This window comes from Telmatherina bonti, assembly GCF_933228915.1.
Source record: "Telmatherina bonti genome assembly, chromosome: 5".
Taxonomy (NCBI): Eukaryota; Metazoa; Chordata; class Actinopteri; order Atheriniformes; family Telmatherinidae; genus Telmatherina; species Telmatherina bonti.
In genome coordinates this window covers 23,391,735-23,406,594 of record NC_136623.1, presented here as the reverse complement: position 1 = coordinate 23,406,594, position 14,860 = coordinate 23,391,735, and the positions used below count along the sequence as shown (strand labels likewise).

At 37.3% G+C, this 14,860-nt stretch overlaps 1 protein-coding gene across 1 annotated transcript in view; it reads right to left on the bottom strand.

Annotated features, from left to right (window-relative positions):
* The window catches only part of c4b (complement C4B (Chido/Rodgers blood group)), a gene marked incomplete at both ends in the record, with an annotated part of 19,278 nt that extends 5,617 nt beyond the window's left edge, over positions 1-13,661 (bottom strand). Inside the window, 20 exons of the mRNA XM_079241108.1 lie at positions 1-163; positions 271-410; positions 505-575; positions 1,029-1,143; positions 1,244-1,459; positions 2,148-2,271; positions 2,426-2,569; positions 2,775-2,966; positions 3,804-3,959; positions 4,041-4,153; positions 6,041-6,063; positions 6,323-6,410; positions 6,495-6,577; positions 6,659-6,747; positions 6,836-6,906; positions 7,002-7,197; positions 7,293-7,476; positions 11,424-11,470; positions 13,356-13,477; positions 13,574-13,661. The exon at positions 1-163 is cut by the window's left edge and continues 53 nt beyond it. Of these exons, the coding sequence (XP_079097234.1) occupies positions 1-163; positions 271-410; positions 505-575; positions 1,029-1,143; positions 1,244-1,459; positions 2,148-2,271; positions 2,426-2,569; positions 2,775-2,966; positions 3,804-3,959; positions 4,041-4,153; positions 6,041-6,063; positions 6,323-6,410; positions 6,495-6,577; positions 6,659-6,747; positions 6,836-6,906; positions 7,002-7,197; positions 7,293-7,476; positions 11,424-11,470; positions 13,356-13,477; positions 13,574-13,661 (2,425 nt within the window). The remainder of the gene's footprint in view (positions 164-270; positions 411-504; positions 576-1,028; positions 1,144-1,243; positions 1,460-2,147; positions 2,272-2,425; positions 2,570-2,774; positions 2,967-3,803; positions 3,960-4,040; positions 4,154-6,040; positions 6,064-6,322; positions 6,411-6,494; positions 6,578-6,658; positions 6,748-6,835; positions 6,907-7,001; positions 7,198-7,292; positions 7,477-11,423; positions 11,471-13,355; positions 13,478-13,573) is intronic.
* Positions 13,662-14,860: the final 1,199 nt, after the last annotated feature.

Here is a 14,860-nt window from a genome sequence, read left to right as displayed (position 1 = left end):
CGTATAAACGTATTTTAATAGGTATTGATCCAGCTGCCAATGGGACAGCAGAGAAAGACACGAACTTTGAGGAATGTGCCTCCACAGTAATTTGGACATAAGAGCTGGTGGTGGCTGAAGCAGGAGAGCAAAGATGTTCAGTTTGTTCCAAATGCACCGCTACCTGTGGATATGCAAAGTACAGAGAGAAATATTACAGTCAGAAGTTAATTTCATCCTTTCTGTACTGTAAATAATAAATGCCCCCTGATTGCCGGCTTTTGTACCCACCGTTAGATTTTTATCATCATAGTTGTAGATAACAGGCGAAATAGACAGTTGTTCAAACTTTTTCACTGAGTAAGGCAGCGTCAGAGACACAAATGCCGTCTTAAATGCTTTCATTTCATATGGCTTAACCACACAGAACCCTAAATGGCATACAGAAAAAGCACAGTGCTGATACGTATAACAATTTCTCTAATTAAATGACCATACATTTAGGGAATAAACAGCTGTTCTTACCAGTTTCTGAAGACAAAGTGGCTATCTGAATTTCCCAAGTGGTGATGGAGTCCGGTAGTGGCAATAAATGCCTAAAACAGTTTTTAGCTATGATCAAACTGCTGCAAAACACATCTGACCAGTAATTGATACTTGTACTATGTTTGCTTAATTAAGATGTATCATAATTCTATCAAACAATATTGTTTTACAAATGAGGAACAACAAAAACAATAATTAAAAGATCTGGTTACTGTGACAAATACCTATTTTCAATATGTAACTGGGGTGGGGTGGCAGTGGCTCAGGTGGTAGTGCCGCCTGTCATGTGACCTGATGGTTGGCGGTTTGAGCCCTCACGCTGCTGTAGCCCCAAGGGGTACACAAATGTTTTCTGATGGTCCCAAGCCCAGATATATGTGTTGTGTTGTGTCACGAAGAGCATATGGTGTAATACATGTGCCAATCCCCAAGTGCAATGATTTTCTGTGGCGACCCTTTCATTGGGACATGCAACAAAGACAACAACTGGACATTTAACATACCTTAATTTACCATTCACATCAATCTCTTTGAAATCAAAGCTTGGGGGAAAGAATCGTCGAACATACTGCTCAGTAGGGTCCAAGAAAAACTGTTTAATGTCAGCTGTGGTTGCAGCTATAAATAAGAACAATATAAGTTTTTATTGATAGTTTGATAACCATGTAACACTCATCAGCTGTACTATTCAAGAAGACATTTCAGTTGTTTTACTCACTCCTTCCAAATCCAGTCTGGCCCTCTTCAAGCATCTTTTTTCGTCTTAGCTTCTCTGCTTTGAGGCAGCACTTTAGAAAGGCATCAGCACATTTTTTATTTTTTATCAGGAGGACTCTTGATTCCCTTTCCTTGCATGTCCGCCTCATGGGGATGGGAGAAAATGCAAGAGAACAACACTCTTCGAGTTCTGTATCTGTGTAATTTGATTCTGAAACTGACACAAGACAATGAAAGAGCACTCAGTTTAGCATGTTCCTACAAAAACAAAAGCATACTATCTCAGATCAATCAGAATAATAGAGATCTTACTTAAGGTCTTCATTTCATTTTGAAAGTCCACAGAACGTCTTTTTCGTGCAGACTCTGAATTGCAGTGAAAAGCTGTTGGGAAGTGTAACAAATATCAGAGTCAGGTGTGTTGGAAGTGGAACAGGTGTACATGGAAAATCTGCCGGTCTGTGGCCCTCGAACACCAGAACTGGACACCCTTGATGTAGATTGAATGCATTGAAGTAACAGCCTGGATGATTTTATGCTTAAATCCAGCTAAAGGTCAGCCAACAAGCCTCAACAAGAGAGGCAGTTGCTTATATTTTTTAACTGAATACAGACACATGTATGGTTTGATTCCAACAAATATTAACAACAACTTGCACACATTACACACACATATGTAGCTCACCCTGTCATGTTCATCTGAAAAGTCTCTTTTTACAAGGAGAACAAATTATCCAAACATTATGACATTTCGATAGCAACAGAAGACACTGGAACCTGTGGCTTATATTATAATTTTCATTAGTATAATACAATCCATTAACTCAATAATCAAGTAAATCAAGTTTTGTTGTTAAGAAAGAAACTGTTAATAATTAAGTGATTTGAAGTTATATTTGCCATACATGTTTTCCAATGTGATGTGGACTGATCGACAAAAGACAGGCCAGCATCCACCAGTACTGATGCTTGATTAGATCCTCCACCATATGAGCAACCAAGGTCATACGAATTCATTGTTGAAAACACCTGGAAAGTGAGAACAAGAGCTGGAACTTTGCATTTCTTTTAAATATAAATAATTACCTTTTACCTGGAATTGAACTATGTGTATATAAAAAAGGAAAAAATTAAATGACCTCAAATAAAAAAGATTATTAAAAGGAGTATTTGAAAGAGTTACCTGTTTAGCTGTGAGTTTATTATCAACATTGAGACCATAGAAGGCCTTGTCCACTGCCAGCAAAGCCACTTTGGCTGCCTGACCACTGAGATCAATTTCTATTTCAGACAATTTTCCAGGTTCAGAAGCTCGTTTTTGTTGTACCTAAAAAAATGTAGAATTTTTTTTTTCTTCAGTTGCAGTGTTTTTCAGTCATTGTTTATTGTCTCAGTTTTCAAGAATGATGCAAAAATGGATGAAAAAGAGAGAAAAATTTCAAATTTAAGCCCATTCGGTCAGATGAGGTAAAGTTTACTTTGTTTTTCCTCATTTGGCTCAGACTGCTCTTCTATCTGTACTGTTTACTCACCTTGACTTGGATCTGACATTCATCCCTGACATCCACCCACACTGAGTCAGCTATGATGTCACCACCATTGGTGTAATAATAACCAATCAGACGGAAACTTGGAACCATATCAGCTGTTATTGGCAGGCTGAGTTTAGCTGATGTTCCTCCGTTAAGAGACCCTGTATTAACAATGATTCCACGGCTCAGAATCTGAAAGACAAGTAATTGAAGATCAATAATCATAACAAATAACAAATAATTTTTTCTTTTCTTTTAAATGCATGTTATACCCAATCTGAAACAGTTCTTTGACATATCAATTAAACTTTGGTGCCCTGTTTTGGCAAACGAGGTCCATAGTTTGAGTGCAGCTGCTTCTCTTTCACCCCCCCGACACCACTGCTCAGGTGACACTTTGTTCCAGGAGGATCCTTTTCCTTTAATTATGAAGAGAAGCCTCTTCCATCTGACTAGCCATAACTCCTACTGCTTCCAGTCGGGCTGAAGACAGGCTGAAGACAGGCGGAGTGAGCAAACCACACACAGACATGGGTGGTGTTGAAGACCAACAGAGGGAGGAATTGAATAGTTTATGACATCATAAAAATGGAGATTTTAAAACGAGCCATTTAGACGTTTAATTTCAAACTCCGCTAAAAATCCTTTTCATAGGAGTTTTTTGTCTGTTCGTGACTTAGAACACCACATGAGACAATTCTAAGCACTTAGAAAAGTAATTTTTGCAAGCAATATCCCCTTTAACCACAGGACAAACTGTTTTGTATGTAATCAAATTTCCTCACCATGTAGTTAATGCGTCCTGTGCTTGGACCATTCGTGGTGCTGAATGTTACGGAAAGGATTTCATTTACAGAATAAACTTTGTTTGGAACTGCCATGTGAAGAAAGCTGCCACTTGGAGATGAAGCAGGTTTTATGATTTTACTCTTTTTTAAGCCTCCTGCTGATGCCTGCAGAAAATAGGGAAATTGAATTTTAAGTGAATTTGTAAAAAAGCTAAACTAAGTGTTACAAAGGGATACTTACATTGACTGTAATCTGAGCAACCTCACCAATATTAAAGGTATAGGACACTGTCCCCTCCTCATTGGTGGTGCCTTGCCAAGATTCCTGTGATTCTTGTATGTCAATGTTTACTAGCATGCCAGGTGCTGGGGAGCCATCTGGGAGACGTATGACCATCTATAATAGCAACAAAGTCTTGTAGAAAAGACTATTCGGGTCATGCACCTGTTGTTGTAAATATTTGTTTTTGTGACATACAACCACATCTAATGGATATCCAGGGACAAAATGAGAGCGAGTTCGAGAGAGGTCTAAGGTGTATTTTTGGGAGATGATGGGAAGGTAGACTTCCGCCTGTTGCATTTCACCACCTAGGCAAAGAAATACACACAGCAATGTCAACCAAAATAAAAACGACAACAAAAAAATCTATTATTTTCAAGTGGGTCTTGTCACATTTGTTGCATTAAATATAAATAAATATGTTTTTTTTCAATAACATTAGCACAAAAGAGTACAGTGGGGTTGCAGCACGGCTAAATAAAACTTGAAGTTGTGGCATGAAACAAATTTGTGAAAGTACCAGTGGGAAACAATGATGAATCAGCAAGAGGGACTTGCTCAAATGAAAATATGATGGAACACATCTGCCTCTGGGCTTCACCAGGTAATGGTGAATCAATAATCAATGGAGGGAAATGAAGAGAGACCACTGTGTGTTTGAATGTGTCAAAATATTATCATGTGATAATATGAAACCAAACAAGTTCCACCGCCACTTGGAGACTTTTCAACCTGAACACAAACACAAACACACATACACGCACACACACTCAAAGCCTGTAGGTTATTTAAATGAAACTACCCAACTATCATATATGGTATAGCTGTTATACGAAAGCAGCATCTGTCTCATTGAAAGCTCAACTCATTTGAATTGGTTTGCAGAGATTCCTGGTTTAAAATGTTTCACGCCATAGCAGAAGAAAGAATAATAAAACTGACACTGACACGGTTTTAATATCAGTTAACTACACTGCAGCCAATAACCAAATGATGAACTTTGGCTCATGTGACTGTGTGGGGGTCTTAACATTATTGTCATCAATGAAAAGCGGGCCGTGCAAAATAAGTTTGGGAACCACTGCATACTATGTGATATTACAACTGCAGCAGCGGCAGCAGTAGGTTAATTTAGATCTGCTTTAAAACAATTTATACTTCAGTTTAACTGATAAAAGTTACTAAAAGATAATAACTCCAAAAGCATTTACTGCTATGTGGATGCAAGTCATCATTCTTACACACTACACTATCATCACATTAAGTTCATGAGGTTTTAGAAGCAGGTGAAAGTCATGTTAAAAAGTGGTGCACTGAGAGTCAGTGTGTCTCTTACTTTTCACATTTGTGATATATACTCCCATAAAGAGCTGTAATCCATTTTTCTGCAGATCAGAGAGGGTTTTGTTCAGTCCTTTTTTGAGTTTTGAGTTAATGTCTTCAAGCTGAAAAGAAAGTCTTTCAATTCCATTTTGGACCTGTAAATATGGACATATATGATTGGTTACGAAGTGGCAGAATGAAATGCTATAGAGAGGAAAAATATTGCTCAGCCTTAGAAAAACTTGCACAATGAATGAGAAATACATTGTTTGTTTGCTCACCGAACCAGTTTTCTCCAGTCCCTTGATAAAGGTAGGAATCACTCTTTTACCATCAGCTGTACTTTTCTTTACCACTCCAAGCTGGCAGTGGTAAGCCCCTTCAACTTTCTTACCATATGAGTACCTAGAAAAAATAATAGCTGTTTCTACTGTATTTAGACAGAAAGACAATTGGAAACTAAAATATTTATACAATTTATATTATGTCACAAAACATTATTAAGGCTCAATTTCTCATAGACTGCATTGTAAGATTAAAATGATCATAACATTAGCTGTAGTGACAATTTTTATAAACATTGTCTACTCATATTTTCTTGTAGAAGAAAGTAAAACTCAATGTATGTGGCAGAGGAAGACATACTGAAAGCACAATACAAAGAATTGACCCTTCTTGTCATTTTATTTTTGACTTCAGCAAAGTTTACATGTTTTAGGTCTCAGTTCAAAAGATCTTTTTCAAGAATAAATGTTCATTTTGTCAACATGTTCTGATTAAAGAAGAATTTAAATGAAACTGTGAGCTGTGGCTAGCTTATCATTGACAAGGTGACATCAGAGTGGGCACATGTGAGTTCTGTGGATCCTCACAAAGCCCGTTCACAACGTTCACACTGTCGCAACAAGACAAGATGCAAGTCAAAGTGCTGAACTTTCAAAACAGTTGTCTCATTTGCTTCCTGATGTAAATCAGCCACACTTAACATCTTTTTCTTTTTTTTTAAAAATTACTTTCAAATGCAAAAATTCAGCTGCCTGACACACCACCACAATGTGTTAGCTGCTCTGCCTGGAATGGTGCAGTGTATGCAGCTGAGGGAATAACTGTGCGAGTCGCATGATGAACATGAAACATGAAACCTGAACACTTACATGGCTGAGATGGTGAAGTTGAGATGAACATCATTCAGTAAAATATAGCGCTGCTCCATTGCGATGTTCACCTCAAAACTTGGCATAACTAGGGTGTATCACAGTATTTGTAGAGATGAGAAATATTGTCTGTTAATTTAAGTTAAAATACTCCAGTCACTCTGGTGCTTACCAAAGTTTTGGACTTGGAACTCCCGGACAGCAGCTTCTTTCACATCATCTTCATAGTGTGCAGTTATCTTCCATGTGCCCATTCTTCATGAAGACAAACAATATTGCAGGGATGTTTGTGTGGATGTGTTAGTCACAGTTCATGGTAAATTTACTTTCACCTACTTAGAGACACTAGGAATGGAGAAGATGCCTTTGTAAATCCCCTCAGAGCCAGCCACGAAGGTCTTAAGTACTCTGTTTCCATCAGCATTCTGTCACAAAATATGAAAGGGATCAGTATTCACAATTAACCATGAAAATCTGTTGGTAAGTCCTTCCTGTAAATATATATTTACTTACGAATATTGATATGTAGATTGGTTCCTGTTGGGGCCTTAACATGTGATCAAGAGTGAATATCCGGTAATTCACTAAAGGAATGATAAATAATGTTAAATTACTTTACAATCAGTTCTTTGTTTGAAATGATTATACATTTCTTGATGTATGCTGACTCTGTTTTAACCTTTTTGTGTAGGGTTGTACATGGGCTGGTCGGTCTGAATGAAGATATATCCCCTGTGAAATGAAACCAGGACCCTTGTTGCCTTCCTTGTGTTTTCGCCTTTAAAGCTGGGGCTCACTGCCATTAGGTTGAGGTAAGGACGGCCATGTTTTTTTTCTAGCCTTTTTAGGATCTCAAACCTATGACTTCTTTCTATCTGTGAAGTTGCAAATGAGAATTGTGATTTAATAAAATCTAAGGAAAATGTCGCTTGTTTTTTGCATTTTGTTATGCTTTGCTAAGTTTTCATACCATGAGCTCAACGGGTTTTAGATCTTCATTTTCACAAGAAATTGTTTTCTTGTCAGATACAATGCCACCGCTTTCAAACTCCAGGTAGAGGGTTATAGGCTGATTGAAATGATTCTGTCCCACCTGGACAAACACTTTCTCCTTAACCCCAAAGTGAAACACATTTGGGGCAGAAATAAAGAATCTGCACAGAAAAACATTAAAAGTTAAATCCACAATTCTTTTTACTTTCACATGATTGTGGATAAACATTTACACTCCAGCATGATTTGTTTTCTTTACAATAATAAGATGTAATTTTGCATAGTATCCAAGGTTGGCAGTATAAAAAATGACTAATTCATCATAATATCATATGCAAAGTGACAAAATGTTTGTTTAAACTTCTGTATCAAGTACAAATATGTATTACCATACATCATTATATTGAAGATTTATACCTAGATATACATCGATATATTCCTTCATTTACCTGTCTTTAACTGCACCCACCACAGGCAAGACCAGAAGCAGAAACAAGGTGATGCAGCACTTCATTGTGCAGCTTGTTTTTCATTGCTTGCTCTGACACAAGCTCTGCAATGACAGATTTTATATGTCCTTCACCCCCATATTTCACAATCAGTGGATCTGATAATGCCTGCCCTGTTTTCCCCACTGAGAAAAACTGATTTACAACTTAGAAAACACAGGAGTAAGTACACCTTTATTTATATAGCACTTCTCTGGACAAAACTCTCAAAGTGCATCACATGATAAAAACATAATTATAAAAAACACAAGAATACATCAGACTTTATACAATTCAGATTTGAAGATTGATTGATTTATTTATTTCTCTTGTTTTATTGTGTTATTTATCCCTCTTTTAACTGTTTTATTCTCTTGTTGTTTTGGCTGATTGTGTACAGCAGTTTGTTCAAGCTCTGTTTTAAAGGGCTTTATACATAAAGTTGAGCTGAGTGGAAGATCATGACCGATAAAAGCAGGGGAAAAAATCATTAAAATGCTGCATCAGGGTAGTTCAAAAGTCTGCCAAAGAGATATGTTTAACTGCTTTTTAACAAAGTCAGCATGAGAGGCTGCTCTTAACTCGAGGAAGTGAATTCCACAACTTCAGGACAACCACTCTTCTCATAGTAACGCATGCTAACTGGCAACAAATAATCGCATGAAACATATGTGCAAACTGATATGTGCACAGGACATACATGATAAAAATTTCTGCATAGACACTTGGTAACAAACAGACTGAAAACCAATCAAACTTTTCAACATTGGTGAAGTTTAATGAGTACAGTATATTTTATGCAGATTGGGTTTTGTGTATTGTATTTATAGTAAATGATATATGTTTTTGTATGTTTCATTGTCTGCAAATGTCTGAGGACTACAGATGAAAAGTAGCTTCTTGCTAAATCTGTCATACTTACACAATGTTATAAATTTGTACAGTGTTCATTAATGTGCATTGTCCTCATTAAATTAAATAAATACATAAATGAAAAATAAAAAATGTATTGATAAGCTCATACAGACTGAATTCTATTATTCTAACTACATATTATTTAAAACGCAAACAAACAAACAAAACAAAAACAATGTTTGATCCATCACTGTTTGGCTTGCAGAATGGAAAGTATTTGCCAATATGTAACCATCCTGTCATTGGCCACTGCAAGTGGGCCAGATTTCCCCAAAATCATGTGATTTACAAGAAATCCAGAGTTTGCTCACCCATTCTCTCTCTCTCTCTCTCTCTCTCTCTCTCTCCAAGCATTTCTGAACTCATCTGCAAACTTCCTTACCACCACTACTTCATTTTAGTCACTTAATTTTGATGAATCTTTATCATTTGTCATTATTCATGTATTTTAACTGATCTAATTACTAATGCAGCTTCTTTCAAACATAAAGTGTTGTGGAGTAGGTCTAAACCACAGGTGTCAAACTCCAGTCCTCGAGGGCCGGTATCCTTAAGGTTTTTGTTGTCTCCATGCTCCAACACACCTGACCAAAACTTAAAAACAGGTTGACAAGAAGCTGCTGGATGCATTTGATTCGAATCAGCTGTGTTGGTAGAGGGAAACAACAAAAACCTGCCGGATACCGGCCCTCCAGGACTGGAGTTTGACACCCCTGGTCTAAATTGAGTGCAGGTATTCCTTATATGCATGACAAGTGAGTTGAATATGCACAAAATATAAATTAAAACTACTAAACTGCTTTGATGGTTGGTGGTAGTTTGGTCTGTGCTGCTCTACATTTACTATTTGTGAAAGCTAATTCTGATTTTGCCATGTCCTCTCCTTATTAGTGTCTACATGTTTTGATTTTTTCCTCAAGGGACAAGTAGCTTCCTTTCTCTGAGCAATAACAAAGAAACAGAAATGTGTTTGAAACTTTATTTTTTTTATTATATATATAAACACCATTAAAAAGATGTAATGAAGAAGAAAAGTGAAGGAGCAGGTATGCACGAACCCTTTTTTTATTTGTTCCTAGTAAAAAAAAACCAAAAAATCATATCTGGGTTCTTAGAAATGTCTAGAGAATGAATCAGATGTTTACACGATTGATTCTGAAGAATTTTGTTAAAACTTTTCTATTTCTGCTTAAATGAAAGTGCAGACAGTTATGTTGCCAGTTTCAGTTTGATGCACCACTACTCACAGTTTCCTGAATACTGGCTCAAGTGTTTCAGTCCCATACAGGACTTTCTCTGGTGGCATATGGATATTTTCTCTAATGTTTCACACACTATTTATTTCTATGTACACACATACGTCATGACAAAGGTGACATTTAACAAGAATATTTTACAAAGGGTTTCAGATAATTTCAGCACATGATCTATAGACATATTCGGTGCATGGAAGATGCTTACTTTCACTTATCTAGGCCAACAGATAATACCCTTTTTGAAACACTACCTTTTTCTTTAGATTCTTTTTTTATTCTGAAATCAGTCAAACAAATTAAGCTTTTTCACATTATAGTCACATTAAATGAAACTGTTAAACTGTTGTGAAAACATTTCTGTATACAGACAAACAGAGATTGAACTGATGGCTCTCTTGGGAAAATAAAACACATTTTTGCCAATGTAATGGTAAAATATAGAGATCTTGCCTCCAGGGGTTTAAAGGATTGATAGAATCCAAAATCTCTTGATTTCATGAGTCCATGTCAGGTCCTGCAGACTTTTGTTTTAATAGTCACAAGGCAGGTGCTTCAAAAACAGCTGAAGCACTTAGTTAATCCCGTTGCAGAGCTCTGTAAGTATCACTGCTTTGAAATATAAGAGGGAGTCAGTGAGAGTTGGGGGCATGATGTCCATCCACAACTCCTGGGTAGGGAGAAGTAGTACAAGAATTGCGTTTGGACAATCAACACCAGACTCCCTGCCAAACTTGGTATAGGCAGCAGTATCATCCTTCAGTTCTTTGGACAGAAAAAAAGAAGAACTCCTGCAGACAAATATTTAATAAAATATGAAAACAAAAAATAAAATCAAACCAAGTGCAGAAATGCCTGGAAGAATTCTAAGACAGTTAAGTGCAAACTTGAGAAGTATCAAGTATCCAATTATGTAATCCAAAAGTAGATGTTTTATTTTTATATACTGACACACACACACACACACACACATATATATATATATATATATATATATATATATATATGTATATATATATATATATATATATATATATATATATATATATATATATATATGTATATATATATATACTACCTTCTTCGTATTCTCTGTTTTACAATATATATATATATATACTACCATATATATATATATATATATACTACCTTCTTTGTATTCTCTGTTTATCGCTAACCTCACAAGAAAGTAAACAATGTTAGTACTTACATTAGATTCCATTAATGATATTATGGTAATGTTTCCATAGAAGTAAATATAAATATTAGGGATCTTTATGCAAATGAAAGACTAAACTCTAATTCCTGTCTCTAAGTCCTTCAAGGCATCACTTCAGTCTCTTCTCCATCTTGCATCCATCCTCAACTGCTGCTGGTTAAGTTTGTCTGTCCATGTCCCCCTCACTATCACTTCCCCTCTATCCATCTCATTTCATGCAGGAGTGGGGTTACCTAAGAGACTGGGCTTCAATAGCAAAAATCTGCTTTTCTACAATTAACTGTGAAAGTGACAGAAGGAAAAGAAGGGAGGAGAGCAGGCTCAGAGAAGAAAAGGAAAGATAGAAGTCCACATGGCAGGTAGAGGAATGCAAAGTTACATAGTTCCTTCAATTATTTTCAATGTTTACAATGATTATGAATTCAACCTTTTGTTTATCAGTCTTTACCCATGTGGTACATAATGTAAGTTAAATAGAATCATCCATTGTTTTTTCTGGAGTTTTTATTTATTTACACATGCATACATTAACTTATACATACATTTCAGTTTTCCAGCATCTCATACTGGAATTGACATTAAGCCAAATTCGGCTGTTTTTCAATAATCCCAGTAAAGAATCATCTTGTTTCAATATAATCTCTAAAAATTCAATGGGAGTGACCATTGGGTTTGCATGGTGAGAAGCGCACAAAAGGGTGTGGCGTGGGAATGTCCTCAGGGGTCAGGAGTGAGGTTGGAGGGATCAGAGGTCAGAGCCAGCTGGACGGCACACAAGAGGAGATGAGGGTGAGAAAAGGAGGGGAGGGAGTTCTCCAGGACTAAGCTACTGGACCGTATTGGACATTAACATTGAACTGGTGGGAGGCTCACTGACCAATGGGCAGTCTGCATGGAACTTAGCCAGGACACACTTGTGTAATGGTCTGTAATAATTGGTAGGTTATGAGACCGTCATTGCGTTTGCAAAATCCCTTCTCAAAATTCGGCGGTAGATTATGAGCTGTATGTGCTGGTATTAAGTCATTATAAAGTCATTTAAAACCACCAATCAAACATTAATATACTCAAGGAACTGTTGATAAGTGCTCTTTAAACTGAGCGTTAGTAAAAACAGAAAAAGATATCAAAAAGTTTAATATTTGGAATTGAGATGTGGCAACATGTGCTCGCTCACAGTGAAATAAAACTTTCACTGGTACGTTAGGTATTCACCTTAAAATAAGTATGTATTGTGTCATAAAGAGTAAAAAAAAAAACGCATTAAGAATACACACATTAAATCTGTATTATCATCTGTAAGGATGCTTGATGACGAACCGATTACAAAAGTTTATAGCCCTGAAAATATTTTATTGTGTCCTGTATTGTTGCTTTAAATGTACTTTCTGCATATCAAAGCTGCACTCAGGAAGGTAAAAGTCTGTTTGTGTTTTCTGAGGCACTGCTGAAGAAGGACGGGCCAGTGAAGGCAGCAGGCAGTGTGGTTTGAAGACACAGTGGCCATGGTGGTCTAAAAAAGACAATCTTGAGGGGCGAGTCCAAGGGGGTCAACATGCAAATAGTAACCCCCGAATGAAAAGCAACACAGCGGATCAATTTTCTCACATTACTCTTGCTGCCCATGACTGTGAATGTGCACGCCCACACACCACATGATGTTTTCATATCTAATGAAATTCAGTCTCAACAATAGAGGAGGCAGGTGTATTTCAACAAAGGCTGCATGACGTCATGAATCAGCATTAAAACAAGCTTAATGTCTCATTTGAAACCTGTCAAACTTCGCTGCCTTGACATCCTGTTTGTCATAGACTTTGTTCAAAGTAAACTGTAAATATCCAGTGAAATTTGGATCACTAAAAACATCTTGGTTGGATCCAGTGTGATGAAAGTTAAGCACATTTGTCGTTTTTAAGATGTGCTCACTCAGCACAAGCATAGCAGATAAAGTTCAGTTCCTCTGTCTCAGGCAAGCCAACCCACTGCTGCCTCCCAGTGGCCTCAATGGCGCCACTGACACCACACTTATGTAACCCATCTGGACCGTGTCCTGGCGCCCAGTTCTGATAGCAGCTGGATGTCGACTCGATCCAGAACCAGAATTTAAAACTACAGGTGTAACGGAGGCCCAGCCAAACATGGGATGATGTGGCATTCTTCACCTTTTCAGTCACCAAGTCTTGAATGTCTTTGGTGGTAACGTGGACAAGGTCGATATGGTGGTCTCTGCAGTAACTCATGGCTTCAATCCATGTCATATTCTCCTGTATAAGTGTCAGGTTTTCTTCAGAAAGACAACAACAAGACACAGATCTTACTTTAACATGTTAAATAATCAAAGTAAAAATGATCACAAAGGCACATAATATTAGAAACATACCCTGATTAAACCTTTGGCTGTTGACAGTGGCTGTTGGAGTTGAGGCTGAAGCTGTTGAGACAACTGGTGTTGCTGTCGTAGTTGACATTTCTGTATTTGGATTACTGAACCCAGTGCTTAAGGGCTGTGACACAAACTCTGTGGAATTTGCTGTTGCAAATTCAGCAGTTGTTGATGCTGTGGTGTTAACATTAGTAGCAGCCAAATGAAACGCTGTAATGTTCCCCGGAGGTGAATTCTGTGGAGGAGTAGTTGCTAGGGCTGGTGTAATGCTCTCTTTTGTAGTTTGTGGACTGGTGGCTGATGAATTTGATTTCTGTGCTGCAAAGGAAGACACAGTGAATTCAAGAAGGAATAATGTAGCTTGATTGCGATTTGTGAAAGATAAAAATGAATGTTCAACTGAATTCAACAAATTCTAAAAGGTAACTTTGCTGGCAGAAAGAAATCATTTAATGTGAGGAAATCCAACTTACCGCCATGACAAATAAAACTGAATCTCCTATTACATTTAAGATCGTTCCACTTCCCTTCATCTTTAAATATGGCAGCAACACAGTTCTGATTCGCCAAGTAATTCGGTTGGTTTGGTTTCCAGAAGCGGAATGATGAGTTACTCCCATCGGACCATTTCCAGAGATCCCTAAAAAGGCCTATCCAAACAGTCTCAGATACAGACACATTACGGACTGCTTTATTGTCCTCTACTGACTGTATGCTCACTAGATCAGATACTGAGGCCCTGCAGTGACTCTGAGCATCCCTCCAGGATTTGACCTCAGATACAAAGATGTGACGACTTGCATTACTGTTGCCTGAAAAGTTAACATAATAAAGAATATAATGTGCTGGAATGAAACACCTTTGTGATCTGATGTACAGCAACAATTAAAGCTATTTTACTTACCAAGACACACAAAACTTCTTTCAGCTGTGCAGTTGCTTTCAAACCATGTTCCATTTTGATCCATTGCTGCACATGCTTCTTGACCCAGATTCTGTGGCTCTCCTGACCTCCAGTTAAAAAAGTCAGTGTTTTCATCTGATGAAGACCAATGCCACTTCCCAACATCTCCAATCTCCAGTCCTATCCAGGCTCTGTTTGTTGTCGAAACTAAAGCAATTAATCTTTCCATGTCTGCTGAGTTGTGAATTGTTGCCAAATCAGTATATGCCGTTCTGCAGTAGTTCTTGGCTTCTTCGTAGGTCATTGAAAGATTACTAAAGTGAAAGTCTGAAGTTCCCAGTGAGCACCGATAGAGCACTGTAAATAATTTGGTCAAATGC